Here is an 18,124-nt window from a genome sequence, read left to right as displayed (position 1 = left end):
GCAGGCTCAGCGGCCACGGCTCACGGGCCCAGCCGCTCCGCGGCATGTGGGATCCTCCCGGACCGGGGCACGAACCCGTGTCCCCTGCATCGGCAGGCGGACGCTCAACCACTGAGCCACCAGGGAAGCCCTTAATAATATACTTTTCAAGTTATGATAAAACAGTACTAAAAGCATCTTCATTTGGACCAAATCAGCTGGGAAATATAGTAACCATCAAAAGCTAAAATCTGAAGGAAAAGCAAAGAAATATGATGATGCTATTTATTTTACATAGGGATACATTGTGTTTGCAGCCAAGTATATTTCTATATTTTACATTTTAAGGCAGTCCCCCCTCTTTCTCATCTTCCTGCTTTTTCTCCCCTGCTCCTCTTCCTCCTCCCCTTGGGCCTCTCCCGTTGCAGAGCACAGGCTCCGGACGTGCAGGCTCAGCGGCCACGGCTCACGGGCCCAGCCGCTCCGCGGCACGTGAGATCTTCCCGGACCGGGGCACGAACCCGCGTCCCCTGCATCGGCAGGCGGACTCTCAACCACTGCGCCACCAGGGAAGCCCCCTCCTCCCCTTTTTTCTCCTCTTTTTTCCTCCTGCTCTTCCTCCCTCAGTACTTAGCAAATGCAGTGAGGGAAAACACCAGTTGGCCCTACCCCGGGGCACAGAGGGCGTGCTGTTCACACCACTTACAAATTGAGAGGCGAAGAGCTTTGAGCCACAAGTGAGATTCCATGCTGTGCTTTCCCTCAGAGTTGCAAGTTGCTACTTCAGTGGTGCTCCCTGTGTACTCACATCAGCTCTTGCAGAGCAGGATGGCAGAGCTTTGGGGGTTTAAAACAGTCACTGAAACTGGATCAGTCTAAAGAGTCTTTCATTCCATTTTCTACCATCTCCTCGACTGTTTATGATTTAACAGGAAATTTTAGTCTCTTTGTATGCTCAAAGACATATGTGATAGGAAGTCTAAAAAAGAATTATATCTAAGTCTACAATCAGGGTAGGTTTGGAAGAGTGATATATTGGTATAAAATCTGTTTTATCTTTGTGAGGATTTTTTTTTTAATTGAAGTATAGTTGATTTACAGTGTTTCAGGTATATAGCAAAGTGATTCAGCTCTACATAAATATACATATTCTTTTTCATATTCTTTTCCATTCTGGTTTATTATAGGATACTGAATATAGTTCCCTGTGCTATATCGTAGGATCTTGTTGGTTATCTATTTTATATATAGTACTGTGTATCTGTTAATCCCAAACTCCTAATTTATCCCTCTGTTACCCCTTTCCCCTTTGCTAAACATAAGTTTGTTTTCTCTGTGAGTCTGTTTCTGTTTTGTAAATAAGTTCATTTGTATCCTATTTTAGATTCCGCATATAAGTGATAGCAAGTGGTATTTGTCTTTCCCTGTCTGACTCACTTCACTTAGTATGATAATCTCTAGGCCTGTCCATGTTGCTGCAAATGGCCAGCATGTTTTCTTCCACTTCCTTGTTTGTTGTTTCCACCTGAACAGTTAGGAAGCTATGGAGATTCCATTCCCGCTATCCCCCACATTTGTCCTTCCCCCCTCCTTCTCCTCCATGATGGCCTAGTTTGACCCCTCTTTGCTTCCTTTTCGGACCACTGTAGGCATTCAATGTTCTTTCCTTCTGTCGTTCTTCACTTAAATAAATCTGCTACCAGAATAATCTTCTTGAAGTGAAATTCGCTCTGTTGGTTTAAAAACATCAACAACGAAGTCCTCAGCCTTCAGCAACATACCTTTGCCTAACAAACTAAAGATGGATTCCTCATCGCAATGTTTGTGGCCTCCACAGCCCTACCTCCTCTTTTGACCTTGCTCGCTGCTTCTCACCCCCGCCCAGCAAACTGAACTGCTATGCCCCAGGCATTGCTCACACTATAACTTTCTTTCTCCAGTTTCCACCATTGCCATCTCTCAGCATCTTTTCCATTACTCAGAAAAATTCTTTGTCCAAATTCCTCCATAAAAGCCATTTCTGACTCCCAGGTCCAGATCTGAACTCACCCTCACTTGACCATTTAAACTTTTCTTATGGTCTTTACTGTATCCTAGCTTACATCATCATAGGTATTAATCTACTAGATTTTGAGAGACAATGACTATGAAGTATCTGTCAAAAAGACATTAATATAAGCTATTGTCTGGGATAAAAAAGGTGAAAAGCAAATTCTGATTTGCGATGGGTAGGCCACATCTTTTTTTATTTGTTGGTGGATGCTCTTTATGGAAAAACACGTAACCAAAATGAGAGGCATTCAGAAGTGAGCATCCATAGTAGTCAAGGGATCTAAACCCATCTTACTTGTGTAGTGATTGAAAACATTTGAAATATTTAGACAAAGAAAAGAAATCCGAGGGGGAACATAATTATTTTCCAACACTTCAAGGTGTGACTGGACTTCTTTTACAGGTTCCCAGGAGTAGGATTATAATTAACATATGGTAGCTGCAGGAGGCAGATTTTTGTCCCATTGTAAAGAATAACTATTTTACAGTTAATAATCTTAAAACCTTGGGAGTCACATATGATTCCTCCCTTTTGTTCACTTGCATTAAATACAATAGCAAGTTCTATTGGTTCCACTTCTAAAATACATCTTTTTGTGTTCTCTTGTGGGGCACCCTTGTCCAAATACACCGTAATCTGACATGGATTACAGAAGAGTCTCCTTACTGAACTCCCCACCTCTACCCCAGTCTCACTACAATCCATGCCCTACACAATAATTAGAGTGATCTTAAAATGTAAATCAAACCATATCTTTCACCTATATAAAACTCTCCATTTCACTGAAGATTCCTATGCCTTATCATGGCTTAGAAAGCCCTTCATCATCTGAGCTTCATCTACTACTACTTTCCCCCATTTCCCTACCCGCAGCTCTGCTTCATCCACACTGGCCTTCATTCTGTCTCTCATCTACAGGCCTTTTTCTCATCGTAGGGCATTTGTGTCTGCTGTTCCCACTGTTTGGATCCTTATCTCCCAGATGGTCACGTGTTCAAAAGCTCAGTGCTCAGTGAAGTGTTCCAGCTCCCCCCATCCTGTCTGACCGTCTTAGCACTTATCACTATTTGAAAGCACCTTGTTTGTTTGTTTGTTTGCTTCTTTGTTGTCAGCTTCTCCCATTAGAGTATAAACTGTGAAAGCAGGGACTTTGCTTTATTCACTGATCACTACTGCCTAAAAGTGTCTGGTTCTGATGAAGCCGGTTTGTGAATGTTGTTGACTGACAGTAATTCATGAGCTAGATACTTCACAGATAGTGAAATTTAGGCATAGGAAGGTTAAATAACTTGCCCGATTAGCAAGTAGTTGAGTTGGATTTGAAATCCCGGTTCCTCTGAGTGTAAAGTTCTGCTCTACCAGGTTGTCCCAGAAGTCATATCTTAGGAAGCCCTGACATATAAACTAGAACTATGGCCGTTTGGCTTGATGGAAGGAAGCTGTCTGAAGTTTTATAACTCAGGTGCAAGGTCATTTTCGTGTTTCAGCAACTCTTTAAGAATACAAAGGGGCATTATTGTAATTCAAATATGTAAGAATTTATAGTTATAAAACAAAGAATAGACATATTTAAGAAAAGTATTACAAGTCAGGAGAATACTTAGTTTTTATAAAGCAAATTTTCAGTGCATTTACAAATTGGTAAACATATTCCTATACATGCAAATAGCTATTATATTATCTATTATAGTTACATTTATATAACAGTTTGCAGTTTGTAAAATGATCTCAAGTACATTGGTTCAACTCATCTGTCATCAAAAGTATTTCACTCTCTGGGCTTCCCTGGTGGCGCAGTGGTTGAGAATCCGCCTGCCAATGCAGGGGACACGGGTTTGTGCCCCGGTCCGGGAAGATCCCACATGCCGCGGAGTGGCTGGGCCCGTGAGCCATGGCCACTGAGCCTGTGCGTCCGTGTGCGTCCGGAGACTGTGCGTCCGGAGCCTGTGCTCCACAACGGGAGAGGCCACAACAGTGAGAGGCCCGCGTACCACAAAACAAAACAAAACAAAACAAAAGTATTTCACTCTGTTCCATATTTGTACATTGGACACAAAAGGTAGTAAAAACAGCAAAAGTATTTACTAAATTAGCACTTACCTGGCTGGGAGTAGAGAGCATTTATTAGTGATAGATGTTGTGGTAAACCCTATTATGTGGATGTAATTCTTAGCCCCATTTTACAGATGCAGACATGAGGTTAGCAAGGTTAGACAGCTTGCTAGGTCACACAGGTAGGTGTGAACCCCTTCTAGACCGACATGTTAGCAGGCATTTGTGATGCTCTACTATCACAAATCGGTTTAAATAAACATTGTTTTATACCTTTAAGGTACAAAATATTGATCAAGATGTTAATGCCTTTGGTCAGTTACTGTTCCTAAGTTTATTCACTTATATAAAATACAATAGCACGTGTTAGAAGTACTTTGAGAAAAAGCATCCAAGGATTACTCCCATGTTACTTCACTTAAAAAAGAATTTTGTTCCATGTGTTTCATAATCTTCAAATGATTTAGGGGGATTAATATTGGGTACTTTGTTGGAAACATAGTCATTTTTTCCACATGGAAATTCTGTAAAATATCTTTTACAAATGGTTTGAATAATGAAGATCAATCTTCAAGCCAATTGTTTCCCCCCGAAATTCGAGCGTGTATAAATCATTAATTCTTTGAGAAGAGAAATTCAGTCTCTATTAAAACAAACATGTCTATTTTCATCTATCTAGATGTTATGGATGATTATATAAAGAGCTTGACATAATACATCCCTGTAATTATGGTTTTAAAGTGATAATGGAAATATAAAAACTCCATTATTAATTAACTAATTAATTAATTTATGGCTGCACTGCACGGCATGTGGGATCTTAGTTCCCCGACCAGGGATCGAACCCGTGCCCCCTGCAGTGGAAGCACACAGTCTTAACCACTGGACCACCAGGGAAGGTCCCTCCATTATTACTTTAAAAAAATTAAATATGAATGAGTCAGAAGATAAGGCAAAATCTTATAAAGGTTTTCACTTATTTATTAATTCAACTATTTATAATGAACCATCATTATCTGAAAGGCATTATTCTAGTTGTTAGGGAAATGCAGTCTGTCAAACCATATTTCCTGCCCTCAATGAATTTCTAGTACATTGGGGGTAGATGTAACATGTATGGAAATCACAAAGCAGAATAAAACTAAGTACCTTATCTGTTAGAAATTTCTAGAGCCTGACACTGTGCCTAGAGCATGGTAGGTACTCAATGAATATTTATTGTATGAACAAAATACCTGGGTGAATACAAAGAAATGAGTGAATATCCTATTCTTGTCATTGGCTGCATAATATCCTATTATGTGCCTATATTCTAATTTATTTAACCCCATTGTTGGTTATTTATGTTGTTTCCAATCATTTTGCTCATGAGGAAGAATAAGGTAAACACCTAAAGGTAGAATTTCTGGGTATTCTAATTTTGACAGATACTGCCCTCTGTAGAGGTTGTTCAGTTTATATGCCACAGCAGTGTAGGAGAGTATCTTTCTCCTTGATAATGTGCTGTGTTATCAAATTCTTACATATTTGCAAATCTTATAAATAAAAGTATTGTTATAGTTTTAACGTGTGTTTCTCTTCTTATGAGTGAGGGAAAACAAAACCTTTCCATATGATTGATTCATTGGTATTTTCTGTGAACTGTCACTCTTTGTGTTTTGCTCACTTTTCCTGAAGGCTTTGTTTTTCTCGATAGTTTGGATAGCCCTTTATTTCTTAAGAAAATGAGCTCTTTGCCTATAAGTAGCCAATATCTTTTCTCAATTTTTCATTTGTCATTTCAAATTTTTTTGGCATGCGGGAATTTCTTTTCTTTTTTTTTTAATAAACATTTATTTTATTCATTTATTTTTGGCTGCATTGGGTCTTCGTTGCTGCACGCGGGCTTTCTCTAGTTGCGGCAAGCAGGGGCTACTCTTTGTTGTGGTGCATGGGCTTCTCATTGCAGTGGCTTCTCTTGTGGAGCACGGGCTCTAGGGCGCATGGGCTTCAGGAGTTGTAGCGCGGGGGCTCAGTAGTTGTGGCTCACTGGCTGTAGAGCAGAGGCTCAGTAGTTGTGGCGCACGGGCTTAGTTGCTCCAAGGCATGTGGGATCTTCCCGAACCCGGGCTCAAACCCGTGTCCCCTGCATTGGCAGGCGGATTCTTAACCATTGCACCACCAGGGAAGCCCAGAAATTTATTTTCTTTTAGGCATTTTAGGTTTTCTTTCATCTTCAGAATGGCCTTGATCAGTATAAGATGCTGTTTCTTAATTCCCATTGAGAATTTTCATGTTTTTAGTTTCTCTGTCTGTTTGTGTTTTTGGTGTGACTGTTTACAATTTTGAGTTATCTGGAATATATTTAGTTGTAAGGTATAAGATATGGAATTAACTTAATTTTTTCCAGATGACTAGTCACGTGTGCCAATACTAGTTCTTGCACAACCATAAAATTATATATTCTTTTTTTTATTGAGGTAAAATTGATATAGAACAATATATTAGTTTCAAGTGTACAACATTTGTATACACTACAAAGTGATCATCACAATAAGTATAGTTTCTATCCGTCACCATGCAGTCGACCCCCTTCACTCTTTTCACCCACCTTCTAACCCCCTTCTCCTCTGATAACCACTGATCTGTTCTCTGTATCCATGAGTTTTGTTTTGATTTGCTTGTTCATTTGTTTTGATTTTTAGATTCCATGTATAAGTGAAATCATGTGGTATTTGTCTTTCTCTGTCTGATTTATTTCATTCAGCATAATAACCTCAAGATCCATCCATGTTGTTCCAAATGGCAAGATTTCCTTCTTTTTTATGGCTGAGTAGTATTCCATTGTATGTGTGTATATATGTTTTATATATATATAAAACATATCTTCTTTATCCATTCATCAATTGATGAACACTTAGGTTGTTTCCATATCTTAGCTATTGTAAATAATGCTGCACTGAACATGGGGGTGTGTATATCTTTTGGGGTTAGTGCCTTCATTTTCTTTGGATACATACCCCGAAGTAGAATAAGTGGATTATATGGTAGTTCTATTTTTAATTTTTAAGAAACCTCCATACTGTTTTTCATAGTGGCTGCACCGATTTATATACCCACCAACAGTGCAAAAGGATTCCCTTTTCTCCACATCCTGTTTAACACTTGTAATACAATTATTTTATTTATTCAATTTAGGGGTTAATTAAGTATAGTTTGAGTACCAAACAAGAAAGATACATTTTGTGTTTTTAGTGTTCTTTGTATTTAAGAACCCTAGTGTTTCATTACAGATTTATCCTGGATATTTTGACATGATTCAGAAAAGGTACTACTCTCTGCCCACTCCATTATACCTTCCTTGTGCACCAGCTGTCCTTGCTCTTGTGGACCTGTACAGGAGTGCTTGACAATAAATGAAGCGTTATAATTACCGCTCACACTTTCTGTTGCCTCTTCCCCCTACCTGTCAGTTTATCTGTCTAAGCATTTTTTTCCATGGCACTTACCACTGCAATATGTGTGTTCTCAGAGATTTTTGGTCTGGCAGTTACCACCAGTAATTTTGTCTAATTTAAAAATTTCACACAATTTGCAAGACTTAGTGAATAATAATTAGAAATAGATTTCAATTACATCTTAAAATCACTGCAAAATCTGGGCATATCTAGAGAATTTTCGGGATTTGTAAACCTAATTAGTTGGTTAGCCCAATAATCACAATACCTGTGAATAAAGATAACGCATTTTAGAGAACTGTCACTGCGCAGAACTCTATAAAAGGTGAATGCTTTAATAACAACCCATCCTCTCTCTTATTAGTTTTTAAAGAACTCCATATTCTTATTCTCTGGCAAAATACCCTTAACAAGATAGTATCTTAGCTGCAGTCCAACTTAGGAGTGAAACAGGAAGACTTATTTTTTAAACATCTTAAACTTTAATGTGACCGCTAAAACACAGAAGTTGGAGTTAATGCTACATGCCCGAAGAATAACTGACTGTTGGTAAATTCATTAGTTTTTCCTTATTGGGGGCGGGGAGGTGGGATAACCATTAAACCCAAGAATTCGTCCTAGTTCACGTTGCAATGTACTATTTATATCAGAATTTTTTCTAGCTAAATAAAAGGAAGCTAAGTTTGAATCATATTTTTGATTACATTTGAAAAATATTATTCTAGTTATTAATGATCTTGTAAGTGAGATCATGAATTAATTCCTTTCTATCCCTAGTCACAATCTTCTGCTTTAATTTTTAAACAATATATAGAAAGCTAAATTAGCACTGTCAACTTTGTTTTCAAATTAATCTTTATAATATTTTGACAGTGCAGAGAATCTATTTCAGGCCATGTCTTTAATGGTATTAATATTTTTACAATTACTTGAAAAATTTCGTCATTATCTACACAGCTGACTTATTTTAACTCAAATCCTTTCCCCAGTTGCATAGTTAATTTTCTTTTATTGCCTAGAAATTGTGATTTAGCCTTTGGCTAGAGTTTACCTTTGGACATGAGAAAGTAAGGTTTATTTTAGCCAGTTAATTTATATCGTGCAATCTGTGCTAAGACAAGAGACTAGAAAATACCACCTAGAGTGGTACAGTTTGGGGGACCAAAAAACCCTTTCAATAAAGTTTGGGATGGTGGAGTCTTCTCATTCTGGTTTGTCCCTGCTGCTGGCAGTAGTGGAATAGTGGCAGCAGCTCATAGATGCATGAGATAGGGGTGCGGGGGTGAGACTTCCATGACCACACTGATAGGAGGGCTGCACTGCTAGGAATAATAGAGGTGCTACCACTGGATTCCATTTCCACTGATATCATTAGAAGAATACTCCTTGAGCGCGTCTTTGTGTAAGTGACGTTCATAGCAACAAATGCTCACTTGGTGGTTAGTTGTATCTAACGTACCTGGTTCCTAAAGGGGAGGTAAGTCCACCCCCCGCCCCCACTCAACTTTGTTTAAACATGAGCGGAAACTTTGTTGTGGTAAGTTTTGAGCAACTTTCAGTTTCACAATTTTCATTATTTTCTGTTGCTTAAAAAATAACATATAAGAGGTATTGTCTTCTGTTTGACTTTTGAACGTTGAGAGCAAACCCAGTTTATATGTGAAACAGCCATAAAAGGATGAAAGTCTTGCCGGAATTTGATCATGGTGCAGGATTAAGTATTTATAAAAATATGTGCAGCCTGGCCTTTTCAAGGCTGTCGGTCCTTCAGATGGGACAGGAGTGCAGTTGCTTTGCTGTGTGTGATGGACAGAAACAGAGACATTGTATGCTTTGGAAAGGGAAATGTATAATGAATGTTAGGAAAACATTCACGACGGAAATTTGGGCAGTGGTGCAATTGATCGTTAGGGTTGCCTTAGAGCTGTTATTATTTCCTTAACACTTCAGCTTGAGCTCTTGTTTAAATTGGGAACTTTTTGTGTTGGTAGCTAAAATTATCTGTTTTCAGAGAAGTTTTTAAGTATCTCTGAGCTTCAGAGAATTTTCACCGGCAGAAATAGTACTGCCCACTGTTGCTGTTTTCCTTGGAATTAGGACTTCAACATATATTTTTGGGAGGCAGAATTCAATCCATAATAACATTATAGATGTTTACTAGAATGTGGCCAATATGCTTATTTAATCCTACTTAACACACACAGTAGACCTTCTCAGTTTAAGGACTTAACATCTTTCTTCAGCTCAAGGTGACTAATTGTCCTCTATATTTTCTTAATCATTTCTTCCTTTTCATTGTCTCTGATATTTCTTTCTAGAGCTTACATTTATTAGTTATTTGACTTCCTGGATGACCCTCCCTATTTCATATTCTCTGTTTTATTTTCCCTTTGACTCTTTTTAATTAGTTAATTACTTAATTTTTGGGCTGCGCTGGGTCCTCGTTGCTGTTCTTGGGCTTTCTCTAGTTGCAGCGAGTGAGATCTTCTCTTCATTGCTGTGCGTGGGCTTCTCATTGCGGTGGCTTCTCTTTGTTGCGGAGCACGGGCTCTAGGCACACGGACTTCAGTAGTTGTGGCGCGCGGGCTCAGTAGTTGTGGCTCACCGGCTCTCGAGCGCAGGCCCAGCAGCTGTGGCGCACGGACTTAGTTGCTCTGTGGCATGTGGGATCCTCCCAGACCAGGGCTCGAACCCCAGTCCCCTGCATTTGCAGGCGGACTCTTTACCACTGCACCACCAGGCAAGTCCCCCGTTTGACTCTTTTATGCTCTACAAGATTCCTTAACTTTCCCAGATTATCAACTTGGTCCTTATTCCTATTTTTTTCTTTTTCAGCCAATTTTGAAATGTTTATTTGCACAATCATATTTTAATTTCCAAGATTTCTTTCTTTTTTTTTTTTTTCCTAATGTTTTGGAGGCACTATATGCTCACATTTTCTGAGGACAATAATTAGAATCATTTAAATATTTTTTGTGCTTCCCTAAATCATTTGTTTTCACTGGGGCTAGTTATTTTTAATGTTCTTGGTTTTCCCTGTGATTTTTGGTGGTGTGTCATAAAGATCTATAATGACTGGCTCAGGCTTCCACTGCAGTTTTGAGGCTCTGTTTCTGTACTAGCTTTCTCATGTAAATGACAGGGCTTACCCTGAGTTCTGGGTGAGGGGCTGAATAAATGATACACAGGCTTTCTTGAAGTGTGTGTGTGTGTGTGTGTGTGTGTGTGTGTGTGTGTGTGTGTGTGTGAAGCAGAAGGCAAGCTGGGAATACTAAGAAGTGTTAAAATAAGGAGGGCTTTCGTCTGGGCTTGGGATCTTTTGTATATTTTCTCTTCTTCTTTGAGCTGCCTTCTCTCTCCCCGCTGTGCTACTGCTTATTTGATGAGGACTTTGCAGTTTCTTCAAGCTCTGTTCTGCTTCTCTGTCAATTCTTAACCCCTTCATTTGGCATTCTCTCCAGGCAGGTATTCGTGTTTGTTGAGAGAACATTTCTGCATGTCTTTAACTTTATCCTCTGGGTAAAAACCTCTGCCGCCAGCTGCTCTGTTTACGCTAGCCAGAGGGATGAAGGCCTTCACTTCCCAGATATTCAGATGCTATTCCTTCTTGAGTTGCCAGATGACTTCCCCACCCCCCGTGACCACTTTGTGTTTGTCTGGGAACCTAGGAAGTCCTGTTCTAACTCTAATCTCTTGTAGAGCAATTTCTTCTTTCTTCTTTCTCTGATGGACAAATCCCATCTTCATTCTGCTTGCAAAAAATGCCTCAACATTTCTGTTTTCCTTACGGCAAGCATTCTTATTTTTCAGTATTGTGATTTAAGTGTATTAAAATATAAATTTCATTGGATCTTGGGAAGAAAGAAGGACATGTACTGTGTACTGTCTTCCAATGCAGATTTTTTTATACTTGTCAGTTTTTTATTTCTTCTCTCAGATGTTTTACCACATGCAGTGTTGTGCATTTGTGTACAGGCACATACACGTGAATTATATTAATAAAATGGACTGGCAGGATTTTATCACGTGTCTTCCGTCTTCTTTTTAATTTTCCTTTGCATCTTGGAAGGTACAAATTTACATGGTTGGTATACAGTGTTTTGCCATGTTGCTGCTGTGTAAAGTGCGTTTCAAACATTAACCATCAAGAAATCACATAAATTCTTGAATAGTTAATGAACCCACTTTAATAATTGGTCTTAAGAATTGAGATACTTTCAAGTTAAAAACTTTTGCAGTTATATAAAATAATTTGACAGAATTTGAAGGTTTGACATTTTTCTTTTTTCCCCCAATTTTACTGAGATATAATTGACATATAATATTGTCATTGATATATGTATATATTGTGAAATGATTACTACAATAAATTTAGTTAACAGTCATCATCTCACATAGTTACAATTTTTTTCTTGTGATGAGAACATTTAAGATCTATTCTCATAGTAACTTTCAAATGTGTAATACACCATGGCTAACTATAGTCACCATGCTTTACATTACATCCCAGAATTTATTTATCTTATTTTTTCTTTTTTATTTGTTCTATCTTTATAAAATTATTTTGATAGCATGCAAGTAGCTTTAGTCAAATAAAGAGGAAAATATTTTAAATCTTTCTTTTTCAGCAAAGAATCGTGGAATTGCCATTCCGGTGGATTTGGACGGCCAAGTTAATACTCTTTTTATGAAGAGTCATTCCAATATGGTGCAGAGAGCGGCCATGGGTTGGAGACTATCAGCTCGCTCTGGACCACGCTTTAAGGAAGCTCTTGGAGGGCCTTCTTGGGATTATAGAAATATTATTGAAAAGTTACAGGTACAATAAGAGCATGAAATGGCATTAATATTTTCTAAGTTATAATTTTTAATATATGTAGTCACATAAATAAAATATGGTTAAAAATATCAAATTCTGCTTGGGGACCAGGCATTACTTTACAATGTCTTACGAACACCACCCTTTCAAAAAGCATAGCTTCTAGGTAGAAGTTGTGGTGAGTTGTTTTTGGTGAGTATGTATTATTTAATGTGCTCTGATAGTAGAGTAATGGGTCTTAATAACTTCAATACATTAGGTAAAATAATTTACTGTAAAGACTCATGTAATAAGTATTCACAACCTTGCTTCAATTCATCTCTAAGTATCCTTTTACGCTCCTTTGGTGAGAATGGTGTGAGCCCCTTTACTCCCAAATTATTTGCATAGTATCCCACTCCTGTTTTGGGCCTGGACATTCTGGGACCCTGAGTAAAGAGAGACATTGTACTAGTCTGCTTGCACTGCCATCACAAAATACCACAGACTGGGTGGTTTAACCCACAGAAATTTATTTTCTCGCAGTTCTGGAGCTAGAAATTCAAGATCAAGGTGTTAGCAGGTTGTTTTCTTCTGAGGCCTCTCTCCTTGGCTTGCAGATGGCCTACTTGTCACTGTGTCCTCATCTGGTCTTTCCTCTGTGCGCATACACATCTGTGCCCTACTCTCTTCTTATAAGGACACCAGGCATTTTGGACTAGAGGCCATCCATATGAATTCATTTTAACTGAATTACCCCTTTAAAGGCCCTAACTCCAAATATAGTCACATTGAAGTACCAGGGTTAGGGCTTTATCATACGAGTTTTGAGAGGGACACAATTCAGCCCATAACAGATATCTTCCCTCTCACGTAATTAGTGGAAGATTTCATGGGATGAACTGGGGTATGGCTTGAGGAAAGTTCTTGGCGTGGAGAATGGTCAAGACATGAACTGGAATAAATATTGTAAGAGGTAATGAGTAGATTAAATGGTGAAGGTTCAGAGTTTTGATAGATGAGCGTTATACGTGATTATAAAGACAAGTTAGGGACTTCCCTGGTGGTCCAGTGGTTAAGACCGTGCTTCCACTGCAGGGGCCACAGGGGCACAGGTTTGATTCCTGGTTAGGGAACTAAGATCCTGCATGCCATGTGGCAAAGCTGAAGGAAAAAAAAAAAAAAAAAAAAGACAAGTTAGACTCAGTCTGAAAACTTGAAGATTATAAGTCATTAAATGTTTTGAGGAATATGTCATTATAAATGAGTAAGCAGTTATTGGTTTGCAGGATAGAAATATCAGAAAGAGACTAGAGGAAGGCAGATTAATAAGAAATTACTAAAAATATCAGCCAGGTGGTGGTATCAATGAAATGAAAAAAATAGGTGTTATATACAATAATGAAGGCAGGGTGAATAGACCTGGTGGTTTTTGGATGGAGATAGAGAAGGGACATGAGGGGTGTTTAAGAGGCACTGATGATTGGAGACTAGGTGATGTTATAGACTCCTCATTGTAAGAGGGAAGGAGAGAATCCAGTAAAAGGATGTTGGCTATGATCGTTGAACATACAGTGAATTAGGTTTATAGGCTACTGAATGTATAGGAAGGTAAGTCTATACTTGGAGATAATAGATGGAGTGAGGATAGTGGTTGGTATTGCTGAAATAGAGAGTATAGTGATAGGAAAAGCAAAGAACATTTTGTGAGCGGCCGGAAGTGGCAGAATGGCCAAATAAATGAGAAAAAAAAGACACCATCAGAAAGGAGGGAAGCCAGGTTCATGAGAGCCAGAGGGGTAGACATTTCAGGGGAGAAATAAAGAGGGCGTGCTTTAAACTTCTTTTAGCACAGTCATTGGCATTCACTGGATAAATATATATTTGATGAAAACTCCCTTCCAGCCACTGTGTTAAGTACTGGAGATAGAACCATGAGGTCTGTGCCCTCACAGAAAATGCATTCTGATGCATTAAATAAATGATATGATGTTAGAGAATTAAAACTGCTATGAATAAAATAAATCAGTATAACAATATGATGGAGAATCACTGGGAGAGTGATCCTGTAGTGAGGGAGCTCCTCTCTATTAAGGAGACATTGAGTTGAGACCCAAATAATGAAGAGGAATAATCTATTCAAAGATAGGAGGATAGAGAGCTTCATGGGGAGGGAAGAGTAAATGCACAGATGTTAAGGCAGGAACGAGGATGTGGGTTTGAAGAACCAAGAGAAGCCCATTGGGGCAGGAGTGAGCAAAGGAAGAGAGTATTATGAAATAAGGAGCCAAATCATGTAGAGACTTTCATGGTAAAGCATTTGGATTTATTCTAAATGTGATGGAAAATCATTGGAGATTTTTAGCAGAGTATAGGCATGACTTGGTTTACCTTTTAAAAAACACTGTGGATTTTGAATGGTGAATGGATTATAGGGTCCAGACATGGAAGCAGTGAGTCTAGTTAGGTAGTTATTGTATTAATTCAGGCAAAAGGTGTTGGTGGCTTGGCTTAAGGGGATAGCAGTAGCAATGAAGATAAGTAGATGAACTTTGGATATAGTTGGTCCTAGGGCCAATGGAACTTGATGGATGGATGGATGAGATGTGAGATGTTGGAAAGAGAAATCAAGGATGAGCCTGGGTGTGATATGATTGGATCATTTGCTAAGATAGGGAAGAATGGGAGAGTTGGAATCAGGCATTCTGTATGGAGAATTTTAAGTGTTGGATGTCTATGTCAGTATCTCTGTGAGTGTGTCAAATAGTCTGCTGGATATATGAGTCTGAAGTGGTTTGGAAAGATGTCCATACAGGAAATATAAATGTGGGGATTTTCAGCATACATATGATATTAAAACCATGGAATTGTGTGAGATTCCTCGCAAGAAACTGTAGATATAGAAGAAAAAGGACCAGGAGCTACCAGGAGCTGGTAAAGGAGTGGTCAGGACATAGGTGGAAAATAAGGTGAGTGTGATGTTACAGAAGCCAAGCACGGAAAGTGTTTGACAGAGTAGGGACAAGTGTGTAAAATGCTTAGCAGTGGTTGGGTGACATGAGGTCAGAAAAGGAACCACTAGGTCTGGCAACAGGGTGATGATTGCAGCTAACTGGTACTCAATAATTACTAACATTTATTCAGGAATACTAAGTGGTCAATACGTGTTCGAGCCTGTTTTTTTTTAAGCATTTTAAAAAATTGAAGTAGAGTTAATTTACAATGTTGTGTTAGCTTCAGATGTTCAACGATGATTCTTTTTCAGATTCTTTTCCATTATAGGTTATTACAAGACATCGTAGAGGCTGTTTTATGTATTTACTTTTAATCCCATGTAATTGCTAGTATCATTACCCTGGGTTTTCACGTGGAGAAATAATGAATCAGAGATCACATAGTTGGCCCATGATCAAAATAGGAGATAAAGACAGAATTCACATCATGGAAGCCTGGGCACAATTTGTTTAGCAAATGAAAGGAAGAAGAGAGGTAATCTGAAAGATAGGTATGTGTTAGTGATGTTTTATTAAATATGGTCACATTGGATAAGCATATTCTTTTCCCACCTTTGTATAATATCTAGTTTCCCATTTATGTGATTTCCTCTCTAGTAGTCTCTCTTAGCTGTCATGAGGAATTTCTCAGAAAGCTTATTTAGAGTAATTGAAGTAGAAATGATCACTTTTGCTACAAAGAGAGGAAAGAGTTAAACAATTTAACCCCTGAGATCTAGCCATAAGAAATCAAGAGACTACCAGGAAGAAAACAACATAAAAACACATGTTGTGGGACTTCCCTGGTGGCACAGTGGTTAAGACTCCGTGCTCCCAATGCAGGGGGCCTGGGTTCAATACCTGATCAGGGAACTAGATGCCACATGCATGCCGAAACTAAGAGTTCGCATGCCACAACTAAGGAGCCCACGTGCCGCAACTAAGGAGCCCACCTGCCTCAACTAAGACCTGGTGCAACCAAACAAATTAAAAAAAAGAAAAAAAAGCATGTTGCTATAGCTGAGAGTACCAATGAGCAATTGGCAGTCAGTCTTCTGCTTGACAAAATATGCCACAGGTATGGGTGAATAAAGTATTGCTTTATGTGAGTTTTTTTGGTTTATTTTCTAACTTAGTTATCTGAAAAACAAAGAGGGGATGCTTTAATCATTAAAGAATGTTCAGTAAATTATCATTGCTTGTAGTCCATTTTAGAAACACGTCAGATGCTTTCAGCTATAATTAACACAATATTCAGCTAAAAGTGGCTTAAACAATAAAAAATACATCTTTCGCATAGCAAGGAATCTGGATTTGGGGCTCTTCCTGAGGTGATTAGTTCAGTTGCTTGATAGGTCCAGGCCTTAACACCGTTGGTCTGTTGCCTTTCAGCTTAAGGCTGGTCTCCAAAGGTCATAAGAGGGCTGCCTCATATTTTGGATTTTCACACTCTCGAGCTATCTTGAGATGGCTACTACCTCAAGTATACTATAGTATCAAGTATACTGTAGCTACTACTATCATAGGTAGGTCCTGAAGAATCTGCCCCGTCCTCCCCCTGTACACAGCCCCACACTCAGCAGACTTCACCAGATGTCTTATTGGCCAGGACTATGTCACATAATCATTCCTAATCAATTACTGGCAGGAGAAATGGAATGACCATGACTGGCTTAAACTAGTCAATCTTGTCTTTAGGCTGAGGGAGCTCATCTCCCTGAGAATGTTGTTACCTGACTGAGAAATAACATGGAGATTCTGTTAGCAAGGAAGAGGATGAGGAAAGGCTATTGGCAGGTGACCAATAGTGTCTATCAAAAAATATAATTTGCAATACTATTCAGTGCCATTGAACCCTTGTATAGTACTACTACAGCTTCAGATAATATGTCAAGGAATTTTCCCATTGGAAGAAATGGTTAGTTCCGGATGACCAATGACATATGTGAAGTCTTTTTTAGCTGTTTGCTGAGCATACCCCAATTTGATGAATGCCTGCATCGTCTCTAGTGCAACCTTAAACACTGCAGTGCTTGTAACAGTGGCTTTACTGACTTTTCATCTTGTCTGTATATCCTTAGAAATCATATAGCTACCCACCCCTCCCTTATAGCATAAATGAAAAAGGAGACTCAAACAGTTTTCATACAGAAAACCAGCCTATACTTAAAGCACAGACATTTGGTACCGTGGGAAGTAGGGTGCCTCTTCTCTGAAATTCCCACATCTCATTCCTGGTTAGTATTCTTAAGGTTGTCCTATCTTCAAAGGATGAAATCTGAGTTAGGTCTTTACATGGTTTCTCTTGTGCTTTATTCCTTAGGATGTAGTGGCGTCCTTGGAGCAGCAGTTCAGCCCGATGATGCAGGCTGAATTCTCTGTGTTGGTGGATGTGCTGTACAGTCCAGAGCTACTGTTTCCTGAGGGGAGCGACGCAAGAATAAGATGCGGTGCTTTCATGTCCAAGTAAGTGCGTACAGCCTGAGATGCTGCAGGTGCTGCTGCACTGAGGTGGCCTCTGACGTCCCTGCTTTGTACTCTGCTGATGCCTAATGACCGTTCGCAGAGCACGTAAAAGGTCTAAAATCGTGTTAAAATATACCTCCAGGGCTTCCCTGGTGGCGCAGTGGTTGAGAGTCCGCCTGCCGAGGCAGGGGACACGGGTTCGCGCCCCGGTCCGGGAAGATCCCACGTGCCGCGGAGCGGCTGGGCCCGTGAGCCACGGCCGCTGAGCCTGCGCGTCCGGAGCCTGTGCTCCGTCCGCAACGGGAGAGGCCACAACAGTGAGAGGCCCGCGTACCGCAAAAAAAAA

General features: G+C 39.3%; 1 protein-coding gene across 6 annotated transcripts in view; it reads left to right on the top strand.

The window, feature by feature from the left end:
- The window catches only part of ITPR2 (inositol 1,4,5-trisphosphate receptor type 2), a 537,217-nt gene that overhangs the window by 290,456 nt on the left and 228,637 nt on the right, over nt 1–18,124 (top strand). For all 6 annotated transcript variants that reach the window (XM_024129066.3, XM_028491109.2, XM_028491111.2 and 3 more), the window contains 2 exons: nt 12,150–12,340; nt 17,636–17,778. In XM_024129066.3, coding sequence (XP_023984834.1) covers nt 12,150–12,340; nt 17,636–17,778 — 334 coding nt within the window. The remainder of the gene's footprint in view (nt 1–12,149; nt 12,341–17,635; nt 17,779–18,124) is intronic.

This window comes from Physeter macrocephalus, chromosome 6 (assembly GCF_002837175.3).
Source record: "Physeter macrocephalus isolate SW-GA chromosome 6, ASM283717v5, whole genome shotgun sequence".
NCBI classification, from domain to species: Eukaryota; Metazoa; Chordata; class Mammalia; order Artiodactyla; family Physeteridae; genus Physeter; species Physeter macrocephalus.
Note: the sequence above shows the minus strand (reverse complement) of the source record. Positions and strands in the feature narration are given on the sequence as shown.